At 38.2% G+C, this 16,068-nt stretch overlaps 1 protein-coding gene across 4 annotated transcripts in view; it reads left to right on the forward strand.

Annotated features, from left to right (window-relative positions):
• The window catches only part of Ttbk2 (tau tubulin kinase 2), a 169,937-nt gene that overhangs the window by 142,861 nt on the left and 11,008 nt on the right, over nt 1–16,068 (forward strand). For all 4 annotated transcript variants that reach the window (XM_004623364.2, XM_023711161.1, XM_023711152.1 and 1 more), the window contains 3 exons: nt 1,843–2,000; nt 6,261–6,477; nt 12,110–12,321. In XM_004623364.2, coding sequence (XP_004623421.1) covers nt 1,843–2,000; nt 6,261–6,477; nt 12,110–12,321 — 587 coding nt within the window. The remainder of the gene's footprint in view (nt 1–1,842; nt 2,001–6,260; nt 6,478–12,109; nt 12,322–16,068) is intronic.

Raw genomic sequence — 16,068 nt, forward strand, 5'->3', positions numbered from 1 at the left:
AAGAATATATGCAGTGTATTATTTGTTGAAACTGTACTTCCGATTTGATTTGAAACTGTCTCATTGCTATCTGTTTATCAATAAAACTTTGAAAAAAAATTTATGAAGGGTAGGCTAGGACAGGACAGGACAGGACACAATAGATGAGGAGCTGGTGCTTGCCGGCACCTGGACAGTGCAGGTGCCTTCTCTGTATTCATCTAAAGAGGGCGTGAAGGTGTCCTGACCATCACGGCACACACAAGCCGAAGAGTGACTGCCCTTCTTCCTGGCGTGAGACGGAAGCTCAGCACAGTCATAGTCTGCCTTTGTCTGGTGGCCAGTGCTGACCATTTTTTCATGTATTTGTTGGCCATTTGTACTTCTTCTGGGAAGTGTCTATCACATAGTTTCTCTTATATGAGAAATGCTATAATCTAGCAAAACAGGACAAGGCTAAGGAGGAAGCAGTGAGTGGTGCAAATACTTCCCCAAATTATATGTTCTGTTGTTTTAAAGATATTTCAATATATATGCTAATTTGTTTCAATTATGCTAATAGTTTACCTTACTTCATTGAAAAGAAAGTGTCATTGTCTGGTTGTTTCTTTTTTCTAAGAATCTTTTGGGGTTATGTCTTATGCTGAGTAACAACTTTTAAGATAATGATACACAGTGTAATATATATTATTATTTTCTTTTATTTGGTTATGAAAGTTTGCTTTGTTTTTTCATAAAATAGAAAGAAAATAGATTAAAGGATGAAGTGTTCAAAACGTTTGACAGAGTCAGATATATGATAAATACAAAATTAATATTATACCTTGCAAAAAAAATAATAAAACCATATTAATACGATGAGCTGTAAAAGGCTCAAGTCAATAACTTCTGAGGATAACCCACTAATATTATAGACTGCTAGACAGTGTTGGATTGTTTAGCTGAATTCAAACACCTATGGTATTTAGATGCCAATAGAATATCCACCTCTGACAGGATTAAACAAAAAAAAGGGGATACAAAGGAAAGATAATTTTGTATTTATATATACAAAATAGTTAGGATAGACATACAGCTACTTTCGCTTGATTCAGTGAGAAGAAAGAGGTATACTACTAGTGTTTGGACAGGATATCCTGTCTGCTTCTTGTGCTGTAGATAACCACTAAGTAGATAACAATGTACAATGTATTGATTATTGAAACTGTCCTATTAATCAGCTTTGAAACTGTCTCATTCATATTTGTTTCTTAATAAAATTAAAAAAGAAAATAAAAAAGATTAGGACAGGGAGGATCAAGTTTGAGGCCAGCCTGAATCACATAGCAAGACTGTCTCAAAAAATCAAAGTTTTTTAAATAAAATTAAAATAGATAACTAAATAGGTGGTTCAAGTGAACATACACAATAGATTTCCTTGTGCCAACCCATTTAAAAGTTGGTTTAAAATATTATAGGTTGGCTCATATCTGTAATCTCAGCATTTGGGATCGGCAGCTGAGGCAGGAGGATTACCACTAGTTTGAAACTAGCCTGAGCTATATAGTTTAAGGCTAGACTAAACTACAAAGTATGTCCCTCTCTCAAAAAAAAAGAGAAAAAAAGCTTCAGTATATATCTCCCTAAAATAGAAGCATTCTCCTGTACAGCTATAAAACAGTACTGCAACTGAGAAATCAATATTAACTCAATTTCATGATCTATATACAGTCCTTATTCAAGTTTCCTCTTTGAAACATCAGTTTTAGAAGAAAATCATACTATACCCTTTAAATGTATATTGGATGCTTTCTCTTTAGAATAAAATGGCTGTATTTACTGTTGGCTTACTCTGCTTTCTTTTTTTCCTCTTTTGTGGTTTAGCTGCTTACATCTGTTTTTGACAATAGCATCAAGACTTTTGGAGTAATAGAAAGTGACCCTTTTGACTGGGAGAAAACTGGAATGGATGGCTCTCTAACAACCACCACCACTTCCACCACCCCTCAGTTGCACACCCGCCTGACCCCTGCTGCCATTGGGTATGTCCTGAACAGTTCATTTAGTGGTACCTCTTCCATATACATTGTATTAGCAAAAAAGTGCCTTTAATTCATCCAAATTTGTTCAGATAATCAAATGCTAAAACACAGGGGAAAGTGTATGGATTCCCTAAATGAAACTTCCTTTTGTATATGACTTTGGAAGTACTTATCTTAGAAGGTGATGGTTCATTCTATTCCCAGTACCAAAAAAAAAGAGACGATGATGATGCATCCTGTGAAGTGGTAGCCTAGAGCTTATATGATTGTTTGTGGTTTTTTTGTTTTTTAAATTTTTTTTATTTTTTCCATAATTTTATTGATAAATAGTGATGAGACAGTTTCAAACCAATTTGGTAGGACAGTTTCAATAATTAACACATTGCATACATTCTTCCTAGTGGTTAATTACTGTACAAGATGCGGACATGATGTCCTATTTACAAACACTATTAGAACAAATCCCTCTATTAAGAGAATGTAACTATATATCTATCCTAACCATTTTGAATACACAGATAAAAAAATTATATTTTAGAAAAATATGTTGAACCCTGGAAAAAATAAAATACAATTATATCTAACTATACCATTATATATCTAACTATACTCTTCCTAAATTTATAGGAGCAAAACATGTCCTTGTTCCTCATTAGGAACAGATCATGATATATTTCTATGTTGTCTCAGTTACTCTTCCTCTTGCTGGGACAAATATCATACACCCAAAATGAAGGAAGGAAAGGTTTATTCATCTCACAGCTACTGGAGGTTTCAGTCCATACTCAGCTGGGTGTAGCACTCACACCCATAATCTCAGCAGTACTAAGACCCATAATCTGGACCAGCCAAATAATTCCGCAGATTAAAGCGCCATTTTAGGCAGATGCAGGGGCTGGGGTTCAATCTCGAGTACATGCCGGCCCTGTCCCCCAGGCACACTGAGACTGTGATTGTGACTGGGTGTGGTGGTGTGTACCTGTAATCCCAGCTCTTGGGAGGCTGAACACAGGCAGATCACTATAGTGAGACCCTGTAGACCCTGGACTAAAATACAAAAAAAAAAAAAAAAAAAAGTAAAACCCATAATCCCATGCTCAATTTTTTTTTTTTTTTTTCCTAAAGTATTTGGTACAGGTTTTCACTATGTAGCTCAGACTCCTAGTGATCTCCTGTTTTCAGTCTCCCTAGAGCTGGGATTAGTGGCTAGCTCAGCATGCTTGGGGGAGGGGCTGGTGCAGCCTATAGTGCCAGGAATCAAACCCTGGTCCTTGCTCTTGCCTAAGCAATCTCTTAGTCCACTGAGCTATCTTGCTGACCCCTCCATGCTCAAATTTTTAATTTGGGTTTGTGTGTGGAGGGTAATGAAGATTGAACCCAGGACCTCATGCATGCTGTATGTACCACTGAGCTACAGCCCTTTTTCATTTTGAGATAGTCTTAGGAATTGCCCTTGCATTTGCAATCTTCCTGCCTCATCTTACAGAGGCTGGATTCCAAGTATGCCCCACTACATCTAGCTAATTCCATGTTCTTGGGGGGGGGAGTTGTATTTGTTTTTTGTTTGTTTGTTTAACATTTTTTCCTTTACGTATTTTGAATATAGTTCCTCTTATTTTTTATTTTGTTTTGATTTTTCATTTGTCTTTTCCCGTGAGTTGCTTCTGTTGTGCTTTGCCTCTAAGCAAAACATGTGTGTGCTAATAATCTTATACTGCCTTTCTCATTCATACTTTGGAACATGCCATAATTTTCCTGAGAAGCATTTTTTTTTTTTTTTTTGGCAGTGTCAAGGATCGATCTCCAAGACCTTGTGCTTGCCAGGCGGGCGTGTATGCCACTGAGCTATCTCCCTGACCCCTCAATTGTTTATCTTATATCAAACACTGACATTAATAAAATAAGATGTAACATTAAAAAAAAAACAAACTTGAGTGATTAAAATGTGAAAAAAGGCCAGGGAGATGGCTCAGTGGCATAAGTGCCTCCCTGGCAAGTGTAAGGTCCTGTGTTCGATTGTTGGTACCACCAAAAAATTTTTAAAAATTAAAATAAAATGTGAAAAATGGTATCTCAAAAGTATCTTGAGTGCTCATATGTTTACCTAATATATTTATTTTTCTATTTATGTAAATATTTTTATGTATTTGTCTATATTTATACTTATCTTTTCTCAGGATTAAAGAGAATTCTTTGAATAAACTTTTGGAATACAGTGTAGTTCACATAGCATATATCTCAATTGTACTTGCCTTAGTCAATAAAATACATTGTATTCATATCTAAAAAATCTTCTAGTAGCCAACTTATTTCTGATCTTAAATGTTGATGTTGCTTTTTGAGACAGGGTCTCACTCTATACTTCAGGCTGCCCTTGAACTCAGTTTGTAGCCCAGGCTGACCTCAGACTTGCAGGAATCCTCCTGCCTCAGCCTCCCAAGTGCTGGAATTACAGGCATGTGCCACCAAGCTCTGCTGATCTTAAATTATTTTTATAACAGATTTCATTTGAAGTATTTTAGGCCAAACTACCTTTTAATATGTTCCCCAAGTCAACTACAGGCTATAAAGAGTTTTCTTGGGAGACATTATTAGTGCTTTTCTAGATGGGACATAGCTCAGAACTCCTAGGATTCAACCTCTGGCACTGCTAACAAAAATAAACAACCAAAAAGCATACTATGAATTTTTTACGACTGACCTGTAATGTAGGAAAACACAGTGTGTAATGGATCCGACTTACACATGCAATCACCCTGAGTGGCAAACTAGGTGTCCTCTCAGGGAACCACTCCCGGGTACCCTGGCAGTATCACATATAGCTCACATGCTCAAGACAAAACCAATGCTTTCTGAGCTATGTCCCATCTTTTCCCATCATCCCCTGCCACTGGGGATTGAATTCAGGCCCTTCACAACGAGCTACACCCCAGGCTATTTTATTTTATTTTAAGACGGGATTTCAGTAAGTTACTGAGTTGCTCAGGCTTGGCTCACACTTGCAATCCTGCTGCCTCAGATTCTCAGAGTGCTGAGTTTGAAGGTGTGCACCCAGCTTAGTTAAGCACCCAGCTTCATTTTTTATTTTGAGCCTGTCTTCCTCAATTGGCCAGGCTGAACTAGAACTTGCATTCTTGCTGCTTCGGCCTCCTGAAAACCAGGATTACAGGTGTGTGCCACCACACTTAGCTGTTTTTGTTCTTGACCTGGACTAGAATCAGAGTTTCGAGCATGCTAGTCAAGGGCTTCACTGCTGAGTTACACCCCTAGCACTAATTGTGTACTGAATACTGTCAACAGCATTTTAAAACACCAAAGTAGTACAGAACATTAGAGCTGGCAGAAAGCTTTTCTCACAATAAACGAGAAATGCTTCTCATAGACCAAGACATGGACTTACTTTGAAAGACATAGACAGACACCAAAAAGTACTTCCTATTTTCCCCATGGAGAACTATCTGAACTGTGTAATTGCAGAATTTCTGTTTTCTCTTATAGGGTATAAATTTCCTTCCTCTTTGTGTTGGGCATTGCATGCAGGGGTGTGTGGAATGTTTAGTAAAAAGTCTATACATGAAGAAAGCCGTGCACATTTCATCCTGATGCTTCTTTATTGTCTCATGACACTTAATACTTTTCCTGCTTATTATTTGTGTTTTCTATGAAAAATGGGTAAAGAATTGAAAATGTTAAAACTGACAAAGACTTCTTGGAAAATAGTCTAAATGTTTTTGACTTTTAAAATGATTGTCAAATCAGCGAATTATTATATTAGGATTTGGATAATTAGGTTCAGAATTCTGAATTTTTTAAATGTAGATGTTTTGGGGAGGAGGGGCTAAAAGGGAGGATAGGGCAATGTGAAAAAAGAATTATGTTATATACAGGTACAAATTCTGTGAATGTGATCAATATTTATATATAACATACCAATAAAATCTGATTAAAGAAAGAAAAAATAAAATTTAAATGCTTTCTTTTGTACAGTGGGCACAACCTATTTTCAAAAGTTGTTTTTTGGAGCCAGGGATGTGGCTCAGTGGCACAAGCACCCATCGGGCAAGTACAAGGTCCTGAGTTTGACTCCCAGTACTGGTGGGAAAAAGCTTGGATGCTCAAAAGAGGTTTTTTTGTTTGTTTGTTTTTTAATCCCCTTAATTATGTGCAGGCTTTATTATTTAAATTCAGAAACAAATGTAAGATAGTCTCATAGTATCTTACGATTCAGGTCTACATTTCTTTTCCTTCCCTCCTTTTTAGAATTGCCAATGCCACTCCTATCCCTGGAGACTTGCTTCGAGAAAATACCGATGAGGTGTTCCCAGATGAGCAGCTCAGTGATGGAGAGAACGGCGTCCCGGTGCCTGTGTCACCAGACAGGTTGCCTGGGTCTCCGGGACACCCTCGGCCCCAGGAGAGGGATGTCTGGGAAGAGATGGATGCCAACAGGAACAAGATAAAGCTTGGACTTTGTAAGGTATATAGTTACCTTTTTTATTGCAATAGAGCAGAGTTCTCAGTATTGAGTGAAAAATAGATGGAACATTGTAGTGTTAGTTATTTAAATATTCATAATTGCAGTGTTTGCCCTAATTTAGGATATGTATGTGATTAAGTAAAATGGTACTTGATATAAAATAATTTAATGATTTTACTGTTCTTCATGCATCTTTGATCACTGTTTAATCTCAGTGAAACTGAAATGGCCTATGGTTTTCTCTCAAGTCATTGTCCATTAAATACCACAGTCATGCTCAGAGGCAACCTCATGATATATCGTGTTATGTAGACCTATAAATCTGATTCTAGAAACAGTGTGCTTTCTTAAATTCTCCTTCTCAAGATAAAAATTTCATTCCAAACTATAAGCCAACTTTGTCCATTAAAAATACTTACTCAACCACTAGAATACTAGCAAACTGTTTAATATCATTTACTATACCAATTATAGTGTCGTCAGTATTGTTAGGAGAGGAGTTGGGCGTGTTCGCTTTTGAGCCACATTTACATGGGCTTTGTTTGCAGTTCTGTGTTGCTACCCAGTCTCTTCCTTATTTATATTGTGTATAAAAGTGGAGTGAATTTCTACAAAATAAACAAAAATCTTGTTGACAAAAAAAAAAAAAAAAAAACCACAGTCATGTCCAGTTTCTTGAATTTATAAGGTGTTATAAACTCTCATTTTTTTGTTGTTTTTTTAACAATGTGCTTTTTATTTTCTCTTTTTGGGGGGTACTGGATATGGGATTCAGGCCTCACATTTGCCAGGCTGGTGCTGTGCCACTGAGCTAAATATCCAACCTCTCTCTGTACTCATTTTGAACATCTATATAAAGTACTAGACCACATACTAAAGCAAAGTTAACTCCCTGACATCTGGATTTATTTATTCTTTCAAAAATTTAACAGAGTTTAATTTAGCACCTGTTTACAACTCACTAAGGTAGGTATTGTGTGGTTTTGTTGTTGGTTTTTGTTTTCTTTTTTGCTTGTTTGTCTGTTGTATTGAGACAAGTTCTCTAACCCAGGCTGGCCTCCAGCTTGCAGCAGTAGTCCTCCTCCTTCAGCCTCTCACGTGCTGGGATTACAGGCATTTGCCACCATACCTGGTTTGTTGTGTGGTTTAAGATTCCTCTTTTATGGAGCTTAGACTATAGATAGATTTATACGTATGTAACTAAATATAATAGAGACAAACATTGTTCAAAACAAGAACATAAGGAATTAGAATCCTGTGATCCTAGCACTCAGGAGGCTGAGGCAGGAGGGTTGCTGTGAGTTCGAGGCCAGTGCATTCAAAGAAGTGCTTGAAATAACAAAAATACATGAACAAGAATGTGCATGGGTGGACACTGTAGTTTTAGGAATTTATTGGTTATCTAGGAGGAAAATTTTAGATAAAGTTTGCCGGGCATGGTGGCACCCACCTATAATCACCACACTTGGGAGGCTATGGCAGAATTGCTGTGCAGAGACCCTGATTCAAAAAACCAAAAACCAAAAAAACCACCAAAACAAAATAGATATATGTTTCATTACACAGCATAAGCAAGCATGTAAACCTGCCACTTGAGCCAGGAACTAAAACAGTGTGTTTCTTTTATTTGTTTTGTTCACTAATAGGGTCTCACTATGTAGTTTAAGCTGGCCTTGAACTCACTATGTAGCTAATAGAGATATTTTTAAATTCATTGCTCCTACTTTTTAAATTTCTATTTCTTCAGTTCTTATTTCTTGCCCACATTTTTGGCTTGTAGATTTTGTTGGTTTGTTTTCTCTTTGTGCTTATTTGGAATTTAACCGTTCTAATTCTGTTTATTGAGCTGGATGGGGGCTAGTGCATACCCGTGGTCCCAGCTACCCAGTAGGTGGAAGCAGAAGGATCACTTGTGCCAACCTGACAAGACTCTGAGACCTGTGAAGACCTCAGAAGAAGAAACTGGATGATTGTTTTCATTCTATTCTTTTAGGAATGTACCTTGAAATTTCCTATGTATTTTTTATGTAAAATCTAAAATTAAACAATTTTATCCACCTTTCTGATATTTCAAGGACCGTAGCACATTTTTAGTCGTCCTTCTAGTATTGTACTTCTTTTCTGTTTTTTTAAACCTTTACTTAAAAAAAAAAAATTAGCTTGGTACTATGTGTATTTTTTCCTACAAGTAATGTTTAATGCACTTTTTTAAAAGTGTATTTAGTCCAGGGTCTACAGGGTCTCACTTCACAGATGGGACTTGTAGTGATCCCTCCTGTCTTTCAGCCTCACAAGTTCTAGGATTACAGGTGCACGCCACCATGCCCAGTCTCAATGGCCGTCTCAGGGCTCCCTGGTCCCTGCATCTGCCTAAGCAGGTGCTTTATTCCACTGAGCTGGCTGGCTGGCCCTGATACACTTTCAAAGATGTTTAATATTTCCTTTCATTTCAGAAAGTCTTGGAGTCATCTTCCTTAAACATTTCCTTTAGAAATGCCTTAAACTTTAGGCTATTTATTTGTTACATATTCAGTACATGGTCTATGCAGATTGGACGCTGTGCAGACTGGACTCTAGTGCTCCTCCTGTTCTCAGCCTCCCACGTGCTGGGACTGCAGGCATGTGCTACCACGCCCAGTCTCAATTGCCCTCTCAGCCCGTCCCGGAAGCAGGGCCAACACGGCATGGGCCTCTTATTTTACATTTTTGCAGTGCTAGGAGTCACGCTCAGAACTTTGTGCAAGCTAGACAAGCACTTTACCACTCAGCCACATTCCCAGCCTGTTTCAGGTTTTTCATAAAGCTTTTTTTTCAAAATTTATTTATCAAAACCCAAATTATCCAAAAAAGTGTTTTAGTTTTATTTCAGGATAATTTATGCTGGATATAAAGGGTTTTTTTTTTTTTGTTTTTTGTTTTTTGTTTTTGTTTTGTTTTTTTCCAGAACCGGGGATTGAACTCAGGCCCTTGCGCTTGCCAGAGAAGTGGATATAAAGTTTTGATTGATACCTATTTTTCATCTGGCTTTCAACTGTTGTTATTCAAAAGTCTTATGTCATTCTTTTTTTTTCTTTGTTGATAATCAGTTCTCTGAACCTCCTTTACCCTCCTTTCCTTCTCAGCTACAGCTTAGCCCTTGATGTGGTATTCTGCATTTTAACTCTGTTGTGTCTAAACGTACATTTGTTTACTTCACTTAGGTTATCTTGTATTTCCTGAATATTGTGATTCATATTTTTGTTGGGAAATGTGCATCTCTACTAAATGTGCATTCTCTACTACTGTCAGTTTTTCATTCGTTTAGCTCTTTCTGGGACTCCTATTAAATCTGTATTAAGCCTTTTTATTTTCTTTTATATCTTAATATATTTTTTCATATTTTGCTTTTCCTTTTGATGTGTTTCACTTTAGGTAATTTCTTTAACTATGTCTTCTAGTCCATTGATTATAAATTAATAACCCTTTGCTCTTCCTTCCTGCTTCTTTGCTTTTTTATTTTTTAATTTTTGAGACAGGGTCTTGGTATGTTGCTCAGGCTGGCCTTGAACCCATGGCATTCCTCTGCTTCTGCTCCTGAGTGTTCAGAATACAAGTGAGCACCTCCATACCTGTTTCTTGTTTTTTGTTTTTGTTTTTGATATAGGGTCTCGCTCTGTAGTTCAGTCTAGTCTTGAGCTCATGATGTGACTAACCGAGGTTGGCCTCAAACTTGGGGTGATTCTCCTCCCAAGTGTCAGGATTACAGGCTTGTGCCACTATGCCTAATTTCCTTTTTGTGTGTGACTGATTAAATATTTAATATTAATTTAATAAGTTCATTCCTTTTTTTTTTTTTTTTTTTTTTTTTTTCTGGCTCAGGCTGCCAAAAGGGAGGGTCTGGTGTGGCATGTGGAGCTGGGGATTGAACCCTGATTGGGTTTGCCCATGTAGGCGCTTAAACAACTGAGCTAGCCGGCAAGCCCCCATGAATTAATTTTTTTATAAGGGTCTAAAGGGTCTCACTATGTACATTGGACTCATAGTGATCTGCCTATGTTCAACCTCCCAAGTGCTGGGATTACAGGCATGTACCACCATGCCCAGTCTCAATCGCCATCTCAGCACGCCCCAGGGGTCAGGCTGGCATGACATGCCGGGGATCAAACCCTGGCTGCTGCATCTGCCTAAGCAGGCACTTTAATCCGTAGAGCTATTTGGCTCGCCCCCTTTATTGATTTATATCATGATTTATTTAAATATTTTATACATGGCTGTTGTATGTTTTGTGTCTGAATAAGTTTCATATCTGAAGTTTTTTAAGAGATGTAAATGTTATGTTTTAAATGATTTCTGCTAACTTAATCATTGTGGCATGACTTCTATCATTAGTGTCTTATTAATTAATAATTGATGAAAATTCAAATTGGGGCTCAAGGAGCCTTCCTTCAGAGAAGATTGGCTGCAGTGTGCACTTGCTTTGAGGGTGCTGGCTCATTCTGCAGGTCTCTCATCAGAACAGGTGCCTCAGACATGCCTTGTTTGTTCCTCCTGTGTTAACACTTGAGTTTTCTGGGAATGGTGCTGCTGAGGCCTCTGTTCTCAGACAGTGCCCTCTGCTGCCTCATCCCTAGCCTCTGCTCCACTTAGCTTCCCAGTGTTCAATCTTGTTACTTATTTTTGAGAGCAAGAATGAGAAAGGAAGAGAACCTTGTGTTTGATGACCTTGCCTTATTCTTGCAAGGCCATTTATGTCTAAAAAGACCACACTTTCCAGGTGTTAGCATTAGCTTGGCAGAGTAGGATCCTGCAGTTATCAGGATAGATATAGTGCAGAACGCTGAAGGCAGGCTGGGTGTGGTGGCATACATGTGTAATCCCAGCACCCAGAGAGGCTGTGACAGGAGAAATACAATTTGCCTCCATAGTTAGTGATGCTCTATTTCAAAAAGGAGAAGAGGTGAAAGGGAAGAAAAAAGAATTGCGGCGGGGGGGCCTGCCCCTTAGCTCAGCTCTTTAAGTGGCTGCTTCGACAAAGCAGTCAGGCTCAGGTTGCTGTGGTTCGATCCCCACAACTCAAGCCAGCCAAACCTGCCCTGAAGGCATTCGGAGCAAAAAAAAAGAAAGAAAGAAAAAAGAATTAGGAAATGTTATGTACATGTATCAACTCTCCACGATGAATGTAATCATCATGTACTGCAAAAATGCACTAATAATTTTTTTTTTTAAATAAAGAAATGTAGCTCTGCAGTAGAACACCCCTGGTTTAGATTCTCAGCAATGAAAAAAAAAAAAAAAGCCAGTCATTAAACACTTCAGATGGTTATCTTGTACCAAAAAAGCTTTAAAATAACTGAAATATAACTATGAGATTTATTTCTTATTTTTGTTTTATTTTTGTATTTTATTTATTTACTTTTGGGTACTGGAAATTGAACTCAGGACCTTGAGCTTGCCAAGCAGATACTGTCACTGAGCTATATCTCCCACCAAGATTTCTTTTTTTAATGGAAGGGCAGTAAGATTATAATTAATTAAACTATCCAAAATGTCCTTATCTTTTGAAAACACATCTAATCATTTGTTTCTGTTTCAGAGTCTTCAGTGATTTCTCCTAGGCGAGTGTTTTTCATGGCTTTATTTTCCATTTTTCTAGGCTGCTACTGAAGAAGAGAACAGCCATGGTCACGCCAATGGTATGCTCAATGCTCCAAGCCTTGGCTCCCCCGTCCGCGTCCGCTCAGAGATCACCCAGCCTGACAGGGATGCACCGCTAGTGCGCAAGTTACGCTCCATCCACAGCTTTGAGCTGGAGAAACGTCTGACCCTGGAGCCAAAGCCAGATACTGACAAGTTTCTTGAGACCTGGTATAAAATAGGTTTTCTTCCTATTTAAAGATTCTAGTGTCATTAGTTTTTTTTTTTTTTTTTTTTTTTTTTTTTTGAGAATGTTTCATTTATATAGTGCAGTTTAGGATCACATTGAACTCACTGTGTAGCCCAGACTGGCCTCAAATTTTGGAAAGTTCTGTCTCAACCTCTAGAGAGCTAGGATAATAGGTGTGCACCACCAGGCCAAGTAGTATTTCCTTTTCTTTTATTGATACATTTTAGATATACATAATGATAACATTCATCATAGGGAATTGGTACCTATACGTGATATATTTTGCTTCCTTTTTTTTTCCCATTCCCTTTCTGTCCCTTTATCCTCTCTTTACCTCCTCATATACAAAGCTTTGCTTCCATTTTTTTCCTTCTATTCTTTTTTCTTGTCCCTTCTTTCATTTTCCCCCTCCTCCCTCCTTTATTCTCATACCCACTTGAACATTTTCTTCCCTTTTCCCAGTATCTGTTATACAGCTGTGTATGGTGGCACATGCCTGTAATCCCAAAACTTGGGAGCCTGAGGCAGGAGGATTGCTGTGAGTTTGAGGCCATCATGAGCTACATAATGAGTTCAAGGCCAACCTGGACTACAAAGTGAGACCCTATCTCAAAAATAAAATGCAATATATATTATACATTTTGGCCCTTATACTTTGTCTCTCACACCAGGAAAACAATGTGGTATTTAAACGTGTGCATGATTTATTTCATTAAAGAATGCGATTTCAGGGTGCATCTATTTAGCTAGAAATGTCTCAAGCTTATCCTTCTTTCAGACATATATCTCCACATCTTATTTATCTATTCATTGTACAATAGGCATTTCAGCTGTTTCCAAGATTTAGCTGTTACAAACTTTGCTGCTATAAACATTGATGTGCATGTATTACTGTGGTAGGATGCCTTTAATTCTTTGGAGAAGGTAGCAAGAAGGGGAATAGCTGGGTCAAATGGAAACCCTAGTTTTAATTTTTTTGAGGAACCGCCACACTAATTTCCACAGTGACTGCACCAGTCTACACTCCCACCAACAGTGGAGAAGAGTTGCTTTTTCCCCACAGCTCAGCCAACATTTGTTATTAGTTGATTTATTGATAATAATCATTTTTTCTGGAATGAGACAAAATCTCAGCATGGTTTTTCATTTACATCTCTAGAATGACCAGTGATATTGAACACTTTTTTCACATACTTATTTATTGTTTGTACTTAATCTGAAAAGTGAATTCATTTCAGATGCCCATTTTTGGATTGGGTCTTTAAATTTGGGGAATCTGATTTCTTAGTGTTTTATATTCTGGATATTAGTCCTTTGAGGAACAGCTGACAAAATTTTTTCTCACACTGTGGGTTGTTGGCTCACTCTGCTGATGGTTTCTCTTGCTTTGCAAAAGTTTTCTAACAAGACAAGATCCCAATTGATTCTTTGTGGTATTTCCTGTACAGTCAAGATTTTGTTCATAGTCTTGGCCTACACCAATGTCTTCAAGAATTTTCCATACAGCAAAAAAAAAAAAAAGGAGGGTAGAAGGACAAGAGGATGAAAACAGAGGCATGAGATGTCATGCACTAACACCCCATGATAAATGTCATAATTGTGTAATACAAATATGAACTAATAAAAAAGTGTACAAAAAATTAGAAACTTTTTTTAAAAAAAAGAATTTTCCAGTATATTTAGTGCTTCTGTTTTAATTTTTATATCTTTGTTCAGTTTCCATTTTAGTTCACTGCATGGTAAAAGATAAGGTTCTAGGCTTTTTTTGGCTGAACCGGGGATTGAACTCAGACCTTTGGGCTTGCCAGGGAAGCTCTTATTCTACTGAGCCATCTCCCCGGCCCCCAATAAGGTTTTAGTTTTAACCTGCAGCATGTGGAAAGTTTTCTGTCATTACTTCGGTGAATAATACATATATAATCTGTTGGCATCTCTGCTGTCAGTGGTAGACAGAGTGGACAGAGTCTAGAGCCACGTTGATTAATCCCAGCAATCCAGCTCTTGATTTACAATGGGCAGTGAGTAATCCCAGCAAGCGTCAACCTTTAGTTCCACTGACGTTCAGAACAGTGGCTGTGAGACTGGAACTTGTTTTGTTTAGCCTGTCAGCTTGAACTCGTTTTTTGTCGCACCTTGACTCTGAGAACCACTAGGTGGCGCCAGCCTGTACCGTTCCGAGTTTCAAGCTCAGTTGGCCCCTCTCCAAGATGGCCACTGGCCAGTCACCCTCTCCTGGGGGGCATCTGAACCCAAGTAACTCACAAGCCCCTGCAATCTGCTGTTTCCACTGCTCTGTCCCACTGGTGTGTTTCTCTATGGAGGAATCTGGTGTCCCCAGTAGTCACTACATCTACAGGTTTGATCTGCCCCTCATACACAGTGAGTCTGGACTCGGAAAAAATATTGCTTGCCTCTTCCTTCTACTTTGTTGAAATTTCTTTCTTCACTCATCTAGTGGGCTGCAGTTTTCACTTCAGATCCTTCTGGGTCCTTGGGACCCACTTCCCTCCTTTTCTTCCTTTGCTATATACTAGCATCTGGATACCAAACCTCAGAGAGCCTGTTTCTCTGCTGCTCACCACTCTACCATCTTCCTGAAAGTCAATATTTCTATTTTTGTAAAGTCTTTAAGAAATTGTTTCAGTTTTGTAACATTAACTTCAGTAAGCCCTCATCTTTCTTTCTTTTCTTTTCTTTTTTTGTGGCCAGCTTAGCCCACTCCAGAGGTGGGGCTGGTGCAGCATGTGGTGCCGGGTATCAAACTACAGTCCCTGCACTTTGCCTAAGGAGGCACTTTAGACTGCTAAACTATCTTGCCAGCCCCTAAGCCTTCATTTTTCATCCATGTCTAGTTATCATCCTTGTTCTGATTCTCAATTGAATCATCTTATATTCCAAATGCTATAGCAAAGCCTGTGGTTATGGAGCTTCTAGGAAAGATGAAACTGGGGAGCATTATACATAGATAGGTCATGAGTGTTTGTAGCTCAAGGCTAATCATTTTATTCCTATGATTTGATAACAGGAGGTAGAAAACTTTTTTTAAAGTTTGATATATAGAATGTGTAGGGATTTGATGATCTTTTGGTGGTCCCCAGTAGAAAAAGGCAAGAGGTTGTAGAAAATAAAGACAAGAAGTAATAGCTGAGGTCAGGTGGTGGACCATGCCTGATTGGCAAAGGATCTCCAAACAACAGTAGGGGCATTTATTTATACCTTTGCAAAGTTACAAGATACAAAGTTGCCTAGCAATTAATAGCCCCTAATGTCCAGGCAGGATGTTTTTCTCAAGACTGAGGTAGCTTGACTGCTTTAGGCAATGAGGCCTCATTCTGCCCTCCCACGTATGATAAATTTGTACAAGTATAAATTACAGAAGGCTTCAGAAATTAAGACAGACGTACCTTAAAAATATGTATGCCTTTCAGTGGTACATCTGTGGTAGCTACTATTGGCAGTGAAAGTTTAGAAGGGCAAATTGCCATATTCAAGACATTTTACCTGTTTCTGGCCTTGCCTGGTTTCTTATTTATTTAGCAATACTAGAGCTTGAATCAAGGGCCTTTGCATTGAGCTAAATCCTGTTTTCATTTTATTTATTTTTCATTTGGTTTTGGTTCTTTGAGACAGGATTTCACTATGTAGCCCAAGTTAGCCTCAAACTTGAAGTATTCCTCCTGCCTCACTCTCCTAAGTGCTGGCTTTATAGTTGTCCACCATCATGCCTG

Source organism: Octodon degus, unplaced genomic scaffold (assembly GCF_000260255.1).
Source record: "Octodon degus isolate 3935 unplaced genomic scaffold, OctDeg1.0 scaffold00002, whole genome shotgun sequence".
In the NCBI taxonomy this organism is placed as follows: Eukaryota; Metazoa; Chordata; class Mammalia; order Rodentia; family Octodontidae; genus Octodon; species Octodon degus.